This window comes from Enoplosus armatus, chromosome 5, assembly GCF_043641665.1.
Source record: "Enoplosus armatus isolate fEnoArm2 chromosome 5, fEnoArm2.hap1, whole genome shotgun sequence".
NCBI lineage: Eukaryota > Metazoa > Chordata > Actinopteri > Centrarchiformes > Enoplosidae > Enoplosus > Enoplosus armatus.
In genome coordinates, this window is record NC_092184.1 from 7,734,896 (window position 1) to 7,752,488 (window position 17,593).

The window sequence follows — 17,593 nt, forward strand, 5'->3', positions numbered from 1 at the left end:
AAATGCTCACCCCAGGCCATCTTGAAGCTGTTGGGCAGCACTCTTCCTCTGATGACAGGCCTGCAGGGACTGCTGGGTCTGTCTGGGTTTGTGATGAACTCCACCACCTGGCTAGGGTTACTCTTCCCTTCTGAGTTGTATGCCGCCACCTGGAGGACGTGCACGAGTACAGGCAGTGAGGAGTCATTTTATTCTGGTCAGAACATTGGCGTCTGTTTGCATAGATAGTCAATGAGGACAAGTGTGCAAAGGTCATTATGTTTCCTGATAACAAGCAGTGACTAGAATCAGAGAGGAGTAATAAAGGGATGTAAGAGAATGGGCATAAAACACTCTGCCTGCAACTAAAACGGCCACAGACAAACACCACATTATCAAAAAGATTCAGCTTCTTACATCTACAGATACATTTCAACATAACTATTTAGACACCACAAGCATTCCAATCAGAAAACGAGGCAATAAACTTCAGTGGCATTTGCATTTCAGTGTTGCACATCTGCGATAATATGGAAATCTCTGTGAGCCTGCTGAGTACAGCTCATCCACATACAGTACCAAGACAAACCTGCACAGCAGCCAGCCTCCCCTCACACTGCGGAGCTAGATAATTGGAATTGAGGGAGGGAGGGAGTCTTGAAAATGACTAATGAACATTTGTATCACTTGGGCATATGGTGGTTTGTTTGGGTAACACAATACCTTTCTGTCACTATCATGTTTAGCTTTTCTGGCTTCGTGAGTAAAGCTTCCTAATTCTCAATCTATGCGTTCATATGATTTCATGTTCTTAAGCACTGAACAGATAGAAAGAGCACTTGTTGTCGTCACTTGCTGCAGGAAAATAACAAGTATTCAGGAGGGGGCCACTTTGAATGCCTGTGATGCAAGTACCAGTTTCAGCTGATGACTGAGTTTAATTTCAGCTATTTAGCCGAATTGATCAAGCTGTGAAATACAATAGTTACGCGTTACTTGTGCAGGGAAATAAAATATATTATTTAAAAGGGAGGCTGATATTGTATATTTTTGTTGTTGCCAACATATCCCATAAAAAGACCAAAACCAACCACGCATTAGACCGGCTTTCCTACCCTGCCTGTAGCCCCAAGCCGATTGGTTCCTACTGAAGTCTAGTAGGTCTTTTTTTTTTTTTTTTTAAGGGCTAAGCCATTTCACAGCTAGGCACTGTAGTTTGTACCGTTACTCAAAAAGGAGTAAATAGTGTATTTGTTGGCACATTAATACATGCTACTGAGAATTTATGGCAGGATGGTATGTGTGAGATCGTCTCAAAATATGGTGGTGGTGTTCATCGTAACAAAAGGAAGATGTCATCCAGTGCAATAGTGTGGCTAAATGATGCTTTTAAAATAGTTTTTGGACAACAACAAAGATCTATAGCACAGAGGCTACACAGGCAATATTAGTTACTTTCTATGGGATTTGCTGACAATGAGAAAAATACAGAATATTACCAGCCTCATCCTTCAAAAGACAATAATGTTTGATATTTTTTCTTCAGTTGTAATACATAATAATTATATTACAAGCCCTAGTATAAACAAATTGTCTCAAACTTGGTCTGAATATTTGGCCCTCCAGAGCTGCCAGCCGCAGACAGAATTGCAAACTTCAAGGTAATTTTATCCTATGAGTCTTAGAGTATTGTGACTGCATATGTATTTAGCATGAATGGCCTTTGTGGGAATTGAACCGCTAACTCCGGCAGTGTTAGACTCACACTTCTAAGAGTAGGTTTGGTCTTCTGCCCTAAGATTTGTAAGCTTTTGAAATCATGAATTGATCCGTCATGAGATGTGTTGTGTTTTTTTCCCCTTTGTTCTCAGCGAGTCAAACTACATACTAAATACTACACAGCTCTCATAAAGCCAAATTTAAGACGTTCAACACCTTTATAACAGATACCACATTGCTAAACAAAGCTCAAAAAAAAGATAAACTGTTTCAGAAATGAAGTACAAATATTGAATCAAACTCCGACAAATGGAGGTCAGAAGACGGTGATTTGTGAATATTTTCATATTGACCCCGCCTATATAATTCACAAGCACATGAAATTTACTGTAGATAATTCATCTATTAATCTATTCCAACTTTTGTCACTGGATTGCCACTATTCAGTTTATTATCAGGAGCATCATGTAACCCTTCTTGCAATGATCTCTGTCTATAAACAGGTGAAGGATGGTCACCTGTGATTCATCAGAGACATTTAATAAATCTTCAATTACAGAGAGAGCAACAATTCATAAGAGAACTTCAGAATTGGGGAGGGGGAGGGGGGGAGACGGACACATGTCTGTCCCTAAACTCGGTTACATTACGGCCAAAAAGCCACCGTGGTTCAAACGCATTGCTTGACAAGCTTCTCACTGAGGCTCCGCGTGTGATGAGCTGTGGAGTCTTGTTTATGCTGTCAGTTGCCCACCGCCCTGCTGGCAGAATCCAGCAAACGGATGAGTCATAGGGCCACTGTGGGCCTCAGCACCCTCCCTGCCTGGAGCCAGTCCCCCACCACACAGACACAATCCACTGCAGCCTTAAATTAAACCTGTGGATCACCAGCTTTGACTACAAACATCACAGGGCTCCCTTACCCTAAACTTGTACTTGGTACTCCTGTGGAGATTCCTGACGGTGCAAGAGAGCTCGTCACCGTCGTAGCTTGGCTGGAAGCCATATCCCTGGGACAAAGACAAATGACAAAGGGAGAAAAAAAAAACAACCAGGTGAGCAATGACTTACAAGACAACCATTGTAGCACAGAAAACAAAGTGGTCTGCAAAAGACAAACAGCTACAGGGGATAGGGGAACTTTTTTGTGTCTTCCCAGGCAGGCACTATGTCTGCAGGTAGCTGCTAGAGGCGGTGCAGGCAGAGATGACAGTAGCTTTAAATGTCAAGTAACTTTCAGAGCAAACTGTTAATGTGAATTACATTTTTCCTTTTGGCTGGGTTGAAATTAATAACAGAGCACCTGAATACACCAAGTAGCCACACAAGGATAAACATCAACAGGGAAAATGGATGTCCATTATTTACTGATTATAATTTTTGTACGATCTCAAGTGACTAGTTGATTTCTCTATTTAAAAAGAGACTGTGAGAGACATACCGAGCCTTCCTCCTCCATCTCCAAAATATAGTAGATGTCGTCCTCCTTTGGGGAGCTAGTAGGCCTCTGCCACTTCAGACACAGCCAGGTCACCCCCGCCATCTCCAGCTCTGGAGGGAAGGGTGGCAATGGCACACTGCATGAGGTGAACAGGTCCACCACTTCACTGAACTCGCTGGGGAGGGCAGAGAGAGACAGAGGATGGTAGAGGATGGGAGAAAGAGACAGCAGAGACAGAGTGAGGGACACACATGCACACACAGATGGAGACAGTGAATGGAAGAAACTGTAACATAAAAATGGACAACGGGAGGGTGCCATCCAGGAAATAACCTAGCTTGTTTAGGCACCTACCTTACACCCATGTCATTTTTGGCTGCAAGGCGGAAGGAGTATCTGGAAGCTGGTGAAAGCTTGGTCACTCTGTACTGCTTCTGAGGTCCATAGTAGCACTGTTCATAAATTCCAGTGCCCTTCCCCTTCAGAGAACAAAGTCTTTAATTTCAGGAACAAGAAACTCAAAATCTCAGTTGAACATAAACCATGGCAGTGCGGTGCAATGTTTCTTTCATGATAAATTAAAAATTACCTCATCCCATTGAAGAACATAGTTTTGGATTTTGGAACCGTTGTCACATGGAGCCTGTAGATAAACCAAACAAAGTTTGATGATTATTATATCTTAATCACATATATATATATATATATATATATACACATACATACATATACATACATATATATATGTATGTATATATATACACACATATATATATATATATATATATATATATATATATATATATACATATGTGTATATATATATATATACACATATATACACCACTAATATATACACCAATGCCCAGTTATTTTTTACAGAGTGAAAACGATAACATTTCATAGACAAACTAAACCACCATCCTTCACTGAAAAACTAGTGCTAAACGTTTCCTATAACTGCCACTAATTACAAAGAAGTAACTCTTCTCTATGGCTGAATTAATTCAGCAAAGTTCGCTGAGCATGCAACTCTCACACATTTACACTCACACCTGTGAGGTGAGGTGATCTGTGCAACCACTACCTTTTACTACTAGCAATCGAGCAACTTTAATGAAGCAACAGAGGGTACCAAAGTACCACGGCTATGGCTACCATTTAAACAAAATGAATTGTAACACACAAAAACTGTACAAAAAATGAGACCATTGTCTACATGTTTGGTTTATCTGCGTTTCTCATTTTTAATAAATCCTTGCTTTCTGTCACATAGATGCCGTTGCTACTTGTCCTCCGCCCTTCTCGATCCCAACTCCATCAATCATTCTACGGTTTTTACCTTCCACTGGAGTACGAGTGTGTTCTTGGTCCCACTGGCCTTCCTGGGAGCATTGGGAGGATCTGGCTCACAGCTTAAAGTGGTGAAGCTCACAGACTCCGACGGGCCTCCCTGTAAACAGTTACACATGGCCTGGACCCTGAAGAAAGAAGAAAGTGGTTACAAAATGCTCCTCTGTATATTCACACTGTAGTTAAAACAAAAGCAGGTTGAGGGTTATGCCAACCTGACATGATAGTCCGTTGCTGGTCGAAGGTCTTCTAAAGTAGCACTTAGTTCCTCCCCACTGCATCAAAGGAAAACAGAAAGAAGGAAAATTCTTTAGTGTTGTTTCAATTAATTGTTTACGTAAAATCTCTAACAACAGTTGGTGGTCAGCCTTGTAGCATCTTGCTGCTAGTGCTTACCAGTACATGCTCTTGTACTTCCCATCTTTGCCGCTAAATGAGGTGGAGACCTCGTAGCTGAGGGGCTCCAGGGCACTGCAGTCATCCTCCACACTGCCATTCTCACTCTGTGGCCTGGTGGGCGCACTCCAGGTCACTACTGCTCCTCTGGCCTGGATGTCTGACACCTGTCATATGAAAGTTTCAAGGGTCACTATCAAGTCTATACAACATCATCAGACCTGGACATGGAACAACAATTTTACTCCTCTAACCACAGCACCTGCCAAATGTCAAAATACAGTCACTTTTCTAAATTTTACCACACTAAGTCCAAAGAGGGTCACGTCTGGTAATAAGTCATGTCCCATTTTTTCAAGTCTTATACATTGATCCTAAAGAAAACTTCTGTTTCTTACATTTACAAAGCCAACACAAAAATCGCATTGCTTAGTAGAGGAAAAGAGACAGGGATCAAAATATTCAAGCTGATGCCATTTTGGGAAAAGGTTTTCAGCACTTGGCAGGGATGTGCTGTGCAACCCTAAGATTTTTCATTCTGTTTTGAGGAGGTTTAAAAATAGCCTGAGCTACACTGCAGGGGGGATTCATATGTGGAAGAACTCAATCAGGTCAAGTCTGCACCTCCTTCTTCCCTCTGCCCTCGGGTCCCACCTTACTCCTTTACTTCCCACAGTTAAGATTCTCAGTCCTTTAACAAACCGGTGTGGCAGCAAAAACAGAAGAAAATCCACTTTCCATTGAAGCTGAACCCTCCCTGTATTAGACATCCTCCCTTAACTTTATCCATCATCTTTCCAATAGACTTGTTTTGCCGCTTTTACAAGGAGGTCAGACCTTAGAGACAGTGTATGACAAATCCCATTGTATATGAGGTCAAGGAAATTCTATTTCTAGTTCTACTGATTCTCATCCAGCTGCTGTTAAAGCAGCGATTCCGCTCTTTATTTATCCACATTGCTGCTGTGAGCTCAGCACCACTAAACCAGGGTCTTTCAAGGGACATTTCAAAGACTTTTGCATATGTGTATATTACTATCTGATTATTTCCCAAAGTCTAATATGTAATCTTCTATTACGGGACAAAATAAATGGTTGTCTACGAGCCACCACCAAGCATAGCCGCCATGAAGATGTGAGAGCTTTGTAGTTGTTTAATTAAAAATCAGTGCTTTCTTCAAAGCAAACCTCAAACCTTTTAGTAACCACGAGCATAGTTGTCTGGTGGCACATTTGGGAATAGAAATCCCCACATGGATGCTAGTCAGCAGGTCTGACTCCATTAGCAAGACGTCAGCAAGAATTCATTATGGACATTAATAGAATGTTTAATGACGCAACACATTTGCATCATTACGAGTTTTCATGAACACAGCGCTAAGTCGCATGAAATCATGCAAATTGTAATCAATTAGATAAAGAAAAAAAATGTGATAAGATAGCAGAAGTGAATACTAACCACTGGTTTACTGATGGTACTCAATAGTGCTTGCAGGGCCTGAGCTTCCTCGTCCAGCTCTGAGGAGAGAAATACAGGTAAATATCGGTAGAAAACGCCACCACACCACACTTCTTGGACAGTGTAGTAATGGCTATAACTTTGCACCATCTACCCAATATGTTATCTGGTGACGTATAACTAACTTTTGCATGCTGAACTCATGCTGAGAATATTTCGATGCATCTACAATCCAAAAATAAAAGAATAAAAACACCTCTCTAAAAGGAAATGTAATGTTTTAGAGGCAGTTGCTCAGAATCAGCAGGTTTACTGAAGGTTTTATTGTGAAAAAAGTAATGGTAAGAAGCCCGCTACTGACAGTTGCCTCAACAGACATTTCCAAGCTCACAAACTAGTTTGCTAATTAGATATATATTGTATGTTTGTATGCCCATCTCTACTTCATCCCCCTTCTCTCTCTAAGAATTATCAAAAGTAAAAAAAAAGATTATGGTACATAACGGCATTACATTTTAGAGGTAGATTGCTCATATTTCAGTGTTCCTAGATTTCAGCAATCTTCATGAGGTCATAAAGTGAAATTATTTTTCCCTCCACTTTCAAAATTGACAGTAATTCCTTAATAATGCACTGGTGTCGCCAAGTAGCAGTGTTAAACTCTGTGATTAATGAGCAGTCAGAGTTCATGTAATCAAGAATAATGCTGGCCATGTTGTTGATCCCTCACTGCCACCAGCTGCTGCAGCTAATGAGGCACTATTCTCAGTGCCTAAACACAACACACTCCTAAAATCCAGAAAATGCTGTGTGTCAGCCCAAATGTAAACCCCGAGAAACCTCTACCCTTTAACCTCCTTACCTCCCGACTCTCCATTTTTTCCCCTGCCTGTCTGCTTGTCAGGGCCGGCCACTGCATGGCTGAGCTGCCCCTGCTCCGCCTCCAGCCCTTTCCCTCCGACGCCGTTGTGAATGTCCACTGTCGGGGGGCTGCTGCAAGTCTTCTGTGGCGAAGGGGGAGGGCTGTCCTTCACCTGCCCTCCTCCTCCGCCTCCCTGACGCTCCTTCAGCTTCTTCTGCAGACGCTCATACGTTTTGCTAGTTCTGTCGTCTCTGTGAACAAACGGGGGGCGTCCATGTTGGGAGTGAGAATCTGTAGAGACTGAAGGAACAAAAAGGCAACACTTGTGAGTTTGTACAGACACAGGAGTAGACCTGTCTGGCAGCCAGAGAAGCAGGTCATAAAATGGCAAACTCACAGGTTACTATGAAAGGGCATACTAATAAACAGGGTGGTTGTGAGGTAAACCCCCTAAGATTAACTGAAAAACTAAACAGTTTGACTCAGGCCTTGATTGTATAACATGACTGTGCAAATAAAGTGCTGAGGACAAATAAATAACATCTTAAAATAACAATACAGCCCAGACACTGCTGGCTCCGACTCACCCTGCTCTGAGTAGATATGAGCTGGATGGTACTGGGAGATATACTGAGAGCTCATGTCGCCCACGCCCCCCGCCATGCCCGTGTACAGGTGGGGTGGTGGGGGCATCATGGCAGGATGCGGGATGAAGGCAGGCAGGTGGGCATGGGGTGGAGGTGGAGGGTGGTGGAGAGGGGAGTGGCCCCCTGGGTGGAACTCTGGTTGCTGAGGTAAAACCAGAACCCGACGCACTCCGTTCTCTTCTATGATCTAAGAGGAAACAAACAAGAGCAGATTTCAACACCACTCTGAGTTTGACAAGACAGCAATCGGAAACACTGCACTGGAAATAGTATAGAATGAATACCTGTGAAACGTATCCAGGAGGCACATAGATTGGAGGCACTGAACCATTTGGAGACATCATGGGAACCTGAGCAGGACCTGCGAGGAAGGAAGGAGCCAGATCAAACACTTTCCCTCAGGGCAAACAGCTGTTTCATCAGCGGTAAATGTGTTGAGAGTATTAGAGTAGAGCACAGGGCTCTGACCCGATTCATTCAAGCTCTAGCCTGGGCCCAACAGCTAACAAATCTCACACACAAATGCATAAACAGAGCTACTTTTAAAGCTCACGTGAACATTTGAAACCTCAATGGGCTCAACATTATATATATAGATATATATATATAGATATATATCTTTCTCTATATATATATAGAGAGAGAGAGCATTATATAACATTCTATATAGGTTTATGTTAAAGCCAGCAGTTACAAATATATCAGCAACTGACTCTAAATACTACAGTACTTAGGGGCTGTTGCTATGGAAAATATGCCAGTCAGATGCACAAACCAGAACTGTAATAAATTCAGAACACATCAAAACACCACACAATAGTTGATGAATTGATTCAAAATTGACCCAGAATCCCAAATTTGCAACAGAATTTTAAACTTTGTGATTAGGTGAGGCTTTACTGACTTCTTTCCTAATATTTTTGTAGGCACAGTCTTCTGACAGCACTTCAGTACAGTTGCTCATCTCTGGTGGTGTTGTACTGTCCATCCAAGCCTTGAAAGTTGTCCGACTGCCAGTCACCCTGAACTTTCTATGCAGATAATAAATTGACTTTTACTTCTGTAACCCTGGACAACCATAATAACTCATCCCCTTTTGCAACTTATGGCATATGACACTGGGCAGGTTTTCACTAGAGCCAACCTCAGACATTACCTCGTTAGGGGGAAAATCCCCATGAAGCTGATTTACTCTTCTAACCAGCTGCATTTTCAATGACTATTTAATTCTTTAAATGCCTATTAGTAAGAAAAGGCCGAGAAATGCATTTTTTAAAATACTGGCAAATGCAAGAAGGCCACTTTACAAAAGTGCTGAGAAACAACAAAGTTTCCTGCGTGGCTCTGTTGTAGGGGCCAGTGCAGCGGCTTAGCTCAGCTCAGAGATGTGACAGCTCAGCAGAAACCCTGGGAGAGAGAAAGAGAGAGGGACCTCTGTGCCAAGTTTGCACACTCGCACATTTCTCTTCTTACAAACCTAAGACATAAACACTAGGGGCCCCAGCACCAGATGTCATGCAGGAGAGCAAAAAGATTCACAACACACACTGACCTCCCAGCGGCCTGCTTGAGGAAGAGTTTTGCTTCATTTTGTCAAAGCCGGCGTAAGCAGAGAGAAGGCACTTCTAAATGAGCAGCCATAATGGGCCCATGACGACAGAGGCTGGCCTGTGTGGTGACACACTGAAACCTCCCACTTCTAACCTCCAGCACCACCCCTTCAGGTGCTGAAGTCCAGGCTCCACCTCTCAGGGGAGAGTAACAGAAAGTGAGTGTTGATGAACAGACAGTTACCTGTTTGCTATAAGCAATAAACCCTGCCTTCACGAAAGTTATAAAGTTCAGTTACTATTAAGAGGTGTTGAACTTTCTGCTCTTTTTGGAGGCTGAAGTTTGTGATGCTGTTGGATTGTATTGTGTTATACTGAGAAAGAGGTGTTTCTAATATTTTGTCTAACCCATTTATACCGAGAGTAGAATAAATATTTGCTACGTTATGCTTTCAGTATTTTTGTAGCTCCTATGTAATGTAGGTCTCTGCGGTTTGCAGAGTTCTTCCACTCGTGCATTCTCCCTCTATTAGCTGTTTTAAGATAGTCTCCAAAGTTGGCCCTATTATTCAATAAAAAAATATTCTATACAATAAAATATGGCCATTCTTTATCAGAAGACCAGATGTTTTGTAGGGAGGAACGGATAAAAAGCAGCCACAGTGCACTGGTAGATGAAGAGCAGGTGACAGGAGTTTACTGTAGTTTGTGCGAATCAGAAAACCTTCATCAAGGTAAATAACGTCTTTTACTCTGCTGCTGCACCATGTTCATATCACTGGCTCTGATCACAGTTGCTCACTTCATGGCTAGGTAACCCAAGCATACAGACACTGCAATTATTGAACTACAATGCCCATCATGTATTGATTACTAGATTCATAGTACAGTGGTTGGCATTGGTCAAGTATGAATTAGGTTGATGTGCAGTAAACAGAGATGAAATCATAATATTTTAGTAATTCATGAAAATAGCAATAATGTAATAAAATGAATCGTCTCAGAAACTCATAGGTTAACAGGGCTCAGGTTAGCACAGGTCTGGATTAGATATTAAAACAGGCTTTTATTTCAAAATAAATGAGACATTTCCCATATCGGAGCGCTCTAGTCACTTTGTACTGTTGGCTGGGAACTTCTTTTAACTATCATCTAATGCCAGGCAGACAGTCTCACAATTTATTGCTTTCTGCTGGTAGAAAAAACATTGGGAATATACTACATTAGTCTACCTGCTAATAAACTTCATTGGACCAGACAGATAGCAGGTAGGCCTCTTATACTAAAATCAAAAGGGCAAAGAGCTTTGAAGCCCCTCTCAGTGCACCGAGCCAGCAGACTGATAGGCTGTGAGTCATTTTCCTACCTAAAAACACACAACAGGGTGTGTGAGGACAAAAATCTCAATTCCGGGAGCATGGGAGAGCTCAGCCTGAATGAAGGCAGTCACACTGGCTCAGCCCTCATTGATTTCAGATTACAATATCATTTGAGTGGGAGTTCAGAGTGTGTACTGTTAACTCCACTCACTTTTAAGACTAATAAATGATGTCGTGCTTATGCCAGCTGCTGCTGTGCACCTGCGTGATGACTGATTAAGGCAACTCCAGCTAGTGCCGCCAATGCTGACTAACAGGAAATCTGATGAATCACATTAGCATTCAATATAACATTGTTTGTCCGTTAAGACTTGGAGAGTGTAGGGAGACGAGGACCAGCAGAAAGCATAGGATGAGGGAGACAGGTTGAGCGAGCCACACACATCAAACAGAGAGAGAGAGAAAGAGAGAAGAGAGGTAGGGTGGAGAATGGGGGGAAAAAAACACCCACTCTTTTACATCAGACTGACGCACGAGCGCTGACAGAGATCAGATAGAAAAGGCCACATCCCCCTCCCCCTCCCATCCCCTCCCCCTGAGTCAACTGGAGCATTGGTTGTGCTGACGTGGCCGTGGAGTGCCAGCCTTCCAGAGGAAGCAGCCACGGGAAAAACATCGGTCCTCCTCCACAAAACGGCAGGCTGCCACTGAGCCAAGAATAACCACAAACAAGCTGCCCGTTCTGGCAGTGTAAACAGAGACTAGGCTACACTTTGGGAACACCATCATCTCCCGTCAACATCACATAACCTGTCTTCACCTCCCCGCCCCTCCTGGGGCAGGCCGATGGGATCAACTGGCGCGGCGTGTCTGAGTCGAGAGGGGGCTGTGGGTTACCGAGTGAAGATGGGGATAATTGTTCAGGCTGGGTGAAAAAGCCGAGGGAGAGACTTATCAAAGGCCAGACACTTGTCCACACACATACATACACAGATGTGCAGGGGTGGTAAGGCCACTTTGAGCACCCACCTGTTTCCTCTTGTCTGAAAATGGAGATGGAAGATCAGAAAAAAAAACTAACTCAAGTGGGGTTCACGCGGGTCTTCTAAGGCATACTGCAAACAGAGGAAATGGCATACGTGGCTCTGAAATAACGGCAACAATCTAAGCAAACTGTCAGGTTTAATCAGATGTACAAATGAGCCTTCAATTAGATACGGAGAATAAAAAGAAGATGAGCTAGAGGGAGGCTGGCTGGGTTAAGAGATGGATGTGAAAACAGAGAAAGGCGCACAGACAGAGTGGACAAGAGTGAGACAGGTAGAAAGACAGAGAGACAGAGTGGTTTCATATGGGAGCTCTCAATAAGCTCTCAATGGCAACATGATGAACTGTGAGCCTATAAAGATGGAGCGGGCTTGATTATTAATTAGAGCTAATAAATTGTCTCCATCCACAAATAAAGAGGAGAGAGGAAAGGCGGGGGGAGGCAAGCAGGAGAACTGACAGAGGTTAATAAGTACTAAGTACTAAACTGTCAATAAAACAAAAAAGTACTAATAAGTATTAGGTTAAAACCCTTATCTTGATTTTAGTGATGACACTGTGTCAAACGGTTCTCTTTTTGCATGGAACATTTTTCTAGCAGGCAGGAAAGATTTTCCATCAATTAAGAGGGTGGTAATTTTCAATAAGCGTAACATTCTATTAGCAGATTGTGAAGCTGCAGATGTGTACGCTCGTCCTCGGCCTGGCTACTAACATGCCAGTTAGCATCCAACCGCCATCAATCCAGGCACATAGAGGAGGAGAGCGAGTGGAAAACGAGGAAAAGGGCATTCTACGTTGATCCATGTGCAAACCAGAGCCTGAGGGAGGAAGCTGTACAGTAAACAACGGAACAATTTAATTTTAGGTGTTAGTAAACTTTGTCTGAATTCCTGATATTTTAAGGCATCAGCAATGTTCTTGCAACCCCACCGGCATGAATGACGTTTACAGGGGTGGGAATCAGTAACCTTCATGCTTGTGCTTATTACAGATACTGCTGCTGCTCTCAGCCAGACAAAGACAGCACAAGAGAAGGGCCATGACCATAGGAGTTTTTTTAAATAATGAATTATTTGGCTCAGTTCAGGATATGAAGACTCCATTCTAAAACCACTGTCTCCTCCAGCTAACCTCACAAACCCAGTGATGTTGATCATTTAAAAGAACAAAAACTGAGCTGAGTGGAAACGGAATTGCCCTTCTCTGGACATCACACCCCTGCCTAAACTCAGAAAAGACACAAAAATGTGTTTTTGAACACCCCTCCCTCTCATCATCTTCTATCATCCTCTTTACCCTTTCTCCCTCCCCCTTGGTATCAACGCAGCAATGGGAGAATGAGTCACAAGCTCAGTCATTCTTAGAGCTACTCACTGCAGAAGCTGTGAATGAACCACGCCTGTGTGTGCGTGCGCACGCATATGTTTGTGTACATGTACTTGGAGTTAGGTGGGGGAGGTGGTGAGTATAAAAATAATGTTCTAATGTGGCTCCTGTGTCTGATGTTTGCGGTCCAATTATGTAAACCATATGTGAGGAGTTTTGTTTGGGAGAGGGTGCTGGGGGTGAGGAAACACGCAACCACCCCACAATTGTGTGCATGGGTTTTAATCTTAATGGATACGATCATGCAAGCCCATGCAGTTTTATATGCTGTGTAGTCCCTGTTAAAATAATGGACGGACCACTGGAAGCATGATACCTGTGCCCCTACTGCAAGCCTCGGCCTTTCATGATGGTTTCATGTCCTTGCTGCCAACTCACCAGCCACAATGGAAGGCTTTGAATAAATAGACGGGTGGGAAATGAGGAAAGGTAGGCGGAGAGACATGAGTGTCAAAGAGCACACAGAGACAAAGGAGGGATATGGTTTTTGCAATCTGATACTGATATTTTTTCTAGTGAAGCTGCTGATATTTTCTCACGTAGGGATGATTTTGCATCTAAATGTATTTTAAATCTTTGTCTTTAGTAAGACTTAAGACTTAATCTCCAGTGATTACGATCATCTAGATTATTCCAGTCACTTCACTTCCTACTGAGAATTGTGATACTGATACGGCATTGTGTACATAATTTACTTCTAAAAAAGGTGCCAGTATAGTGCATAAAAACTGCTTGTCAGACGGTCGAATAGTTTTGGATGATACCACTTCCTAAAATCCTGATCCTAAAAACTCAAACTTGTCTTGAACAGATAAATGATGGAAAATGACAATTGTTGCAGCAGAGCTTCCTAAAAGTAAATTCTCTATACTGGTGTATCGACAGTATGGACACCACACAGTGTCAGATGTTCAACAGTGCACGTCCTGGCTGCTCAGTTTCAGGCACAGGGGACATGACAGCCTCAAGTCCCTCTGATAGAAAATAGACTAAGCACATCTGCAGCACCATCAGGAATGAGATGAAGTGTTTCAAAGTTATGTCATCAGAGATAAGGGACAAGAAGACAGATGGGCTGACTGACCAACCAGTATCCAACAGAGAGAAAAGGCAGAGGACACTGGCAACATGGCTACAAACTGAGCCAGGTGTATGCATGCACATACTAATGTGCAGACACACACACACACACACACACACACACACACACACACACACACACACACACACACACACACACTCTCTCTTTAGCTCCCTGTCGAGATGCCAGAATGGCTGTCTTGGCTTTTGTGGGAGAAGGCACATCTCTATCAGGCTCAATAAGCCCAGTGGAACTAGACAGTGCTTTCAGCCATCAACCAGAGACTGAATCATCCAAAGTGATGTGAATCACCGGCAGGCTAAGTCAGATAAAGAAGTGGATCTAATCAACCCAATGGTCCTGATGCTGACTTGCTTCATCAGTCACCAGGCTTATCAGGTGGTCTACCACTTGGTGCCAGTGATACAGCCTTCAGATCTACAGTGGCAGACGCTGTGAAAGGCCGAACCAGGGAGCGATGGGGGTCTGGGTTGAAGCTAGGAGGGCATGTCCACTCACATACAGAACTCCCCTTATGGCAAGGAGGATAGCGAGCAGGAAGATGCCAAATGGCCACTCTAATTATCCTCCCTTGCTAGAAGCCCCTCCTCCAAGGCAGATATGAAAAAAGGCAAATGCCTTCTATAAACTGCTTTTTACAAGATTGTCTGTTCATATTAAGCAGGCTGTCATGCACTAACACGTAGCAATTACGCACATCCAGCTGCTAAAAATACATGATTGAATACACAACTTGGTGTGGGATGGAGCAAATCCTGAAAAATACAAGGCTTTGTAACTGTGTCACGCTGTCCCTGTCAGTACGTACAAGGGTTAAAGGTGAATGCATGCATATGCACAACAGACTCTTGAGTGAACAGGGATAGCCAAACCAACCAACCACATGCGCATACATGCATGCATGCCCGCACGCACGCACGCACGCACACACTCTTCTTCCTCCCTCCTTGCACCGCAAGCGGTGAGTCATCCCTCTATTCACGTCACCGAGAGATGAGTGCACTCTGTGACAGGCCAGTTAGTAGCAGTCACACTGATCTATGTGGCACCTCTCAGCTCTTTGTTTCTCCTCTGATGGAGAGACTATGTATGCTCGCTCCCTATTAGGAGGGTTTACTCAGCTTGTAATGGGGGGCCGGTGTGGGAGCTCAGTCAGACAGGAGTAGGGAGAAGTGCCCCTGCGTGAACAAACTGTATGATGGCTTCCTGCCTCAGCAGCATCACTTTATATCACTGCTTTTGATCCTTTGTCATCTAAACCTGGATGCCTGAGGCCTACTGCACATGCCTATTGTCCCATTATTATTCATATACGTCACAAGGCATAGTCAAAGGCTACTGACAAGAATGTCTTTCAACATTGAGATAATAAGCACTGGTCCATACATGGGTCATTCAATTTATGCTAAAATGTCGAGTGCCTGCCTGCTGTGGTCACAAAGGGTAGCAAATCTTACTCACTCACAAGCCTTTATTATGCCGTCATCCTTTATTTTTCTTTATTAAATCAGATTGAACATTTAAGACAAAAAAAAAAAGAGTGGCCTGTGAGCTCACAGAAATGTCAATACACGAGGGGGATGTCCGTGGAGCAAGCCATAAACAAAGCAAATCATTTTCAGATCCATGTTTTCCCGGGCAACCACATTTTATCATAATCATTTACAATTATGGACCCACAGCTCTACCTCCTACAACTACTCCAGCTGTCTTCCGTTTACAATGTCAGCGACGTGTTGGAGCCAGACTTCATTGTTGCTGTCACAAAGCCAGCGCAATCACCAACAATTGAGGAAAGGCAAATGACAAATAAGAATGTGTAACACATCTTCCTCAAACACCGCCTTTCTGCCCTAACTCCTCTGCCGACACACTGTAATTATACCATATGCTTATTTTGCATTATAATAGTCGGTGCACAGCTCATTTTATCATCTGTCAAATTTATCAGGAAGAGCAGCATGCCAAATGACATTTAGGTAGGAAAGCCAATGAGGGGGGAAAAAAATTATGGGTTTGTTTTTTTTTTTTTGAGGACACATAAATGCAGGGGTGACACATTCTGTACTACGGGAAGTGTCGTAATAAAAACATCAATAAAAATTGATGCATTTATGTGCACAAAACATCACAGTTATTGAATTCAAGAATGAAGGTGATGGTACATTTTCTGGGGTCAGGCAGAATTTTGTGTTTTTAATCTGTTATCTTCTGTGTGTGTTGCCTATTATTCATCATGTCAGACATACATATACATACATACATACATACATACATACATACATACATACATATTTAACTGAACTCCTTTTTGTTTAGTTACTATGCATATTAAGCATCTGTGATGTGAATCAACATGACGAAGTATGATCAGCTCAGTGTCTCTTAAAAAGCATTGAGATGGAATTACATAACACAGTATTTCAAGCTGTACTTTTCTCTACATTGGCTGGAACCATAAGACGCAATTATGTCATTGAGCAGGTTGGGAGCTGTGAGACATGACTGTCATCCTGTTGTCATTTTTGTGAAAATACGTCAATGCATCGTGGCAAACCCCCTCCCCCTTTTCACTGCACACACACTGGGAAAAAAAAGCAGGATGAATCCAGGTGAAGGTGATTGCTGGAAATAATAGAGGTTGGGTAAAACTCTAGCTCTGTTAACCAGATTATGCTTAGCACCTACATCAAATTTGTTAACTGCAAGATCCCATGGCAATCTCATGATTAAATGACAATTTTCGGGGTGTCAATAGTGGATTTAAAAAAGCCTCGATTCGTCATAATTATCTACATGTTCAGGCACAGAAATTCTAAGCTCTCATTTGAATTTTTTGCCTCTTACAAAAATGAGGGGGGAAAAATATGTCACATTCATTCATGTTCATTTTATTAATCGGCCAAACAAAAATGTACAGTAAAAACCTCTTCTCTAGTTTTGAAGAGCTTGTGTTTGAGCTCTTCAACAAGTACAAATTTGTCAAATGTTTTCTTTGGGTGAGTATTTTTTTTTTTTTTTACAGATTACCAAATTTATGATTCCAAGCTAATTTCTAGTGGAGAAAGTAACAAAATGAGCTATTCAAGTTTCTGTTTTGCATGTGAACAGTTCAGTTAACTGATGTTATGCAGAATATAAGAACAATTTATTGCACTGAACATCAATTAGATTTTCCTTCAATGTGCATATTTGCTTATTTGATATACCACAATATCAGGAACATTTTGTTATTAATATTGAAATATTCACTTCAACTATATTTCCCAGCCCTAGATATTTTCCATATTTGCTATATTAATTAATTTAGACAAGTCTTTTAGCTTTCCA

The 17,593-nt window shown here is 42.4% G+C and overlaps 1 protein-coding gene across 1 annotated transcript in view; it reads right to left on the reverse strand.

Moving 5' to 3' along the window:
- Positions 1-17,593, reverse strand: part of fndc3a (fibronectin type III domain containing 3A) — a 41,944-nt gene that overhangs the window by 9,629 nt on the left and 14,722 nt on the right. Inside the window, exons 4-15 of the mRNA XM_070905468.1 lie at positions 8,141-8,217; positions 7,797-8,043; positions 7,210-7,509; positions 6,348-6,406; positions 4,889-5,055; positions 4,708-4,767; positions 4,482-4,620; positions 3,729-3,782; positions 3,494-3,618; positions 3,140-3,314; positions 2,622-2,708; positions 11-149 (exon numbers count right to left, since the gene is read on the reverse strand). Of these exons, the coding sequence (XP_070761569.1) occupies positions 11-149; positions 2,622-2,708; positions 3,140-3,314; positions 3,494-3,618; positions 3,729-3,782; positions 4,482-4,620; positions 4,708-4,767; positions 4,889-5,055; positions 6,348-6,406; positions 7,210-7,509; positions 7,797-8,043; positions 8,141-8,217 (1,629 nt within the window). The remainder of the gene's footprint in view (positions 1-10; positions 150-2,621; positions 2,709-3,139; positions 3,315-3,493; positions 3,619-3,728; positions 3,783-4,481; positions 4,621-4,707; positions 4,768-4,888; positions 5,056-6,347; positions 6,407-7,209; positions 7,510-7,796; positions 8,044-8,140; positions 8,218-17,593) is intronic.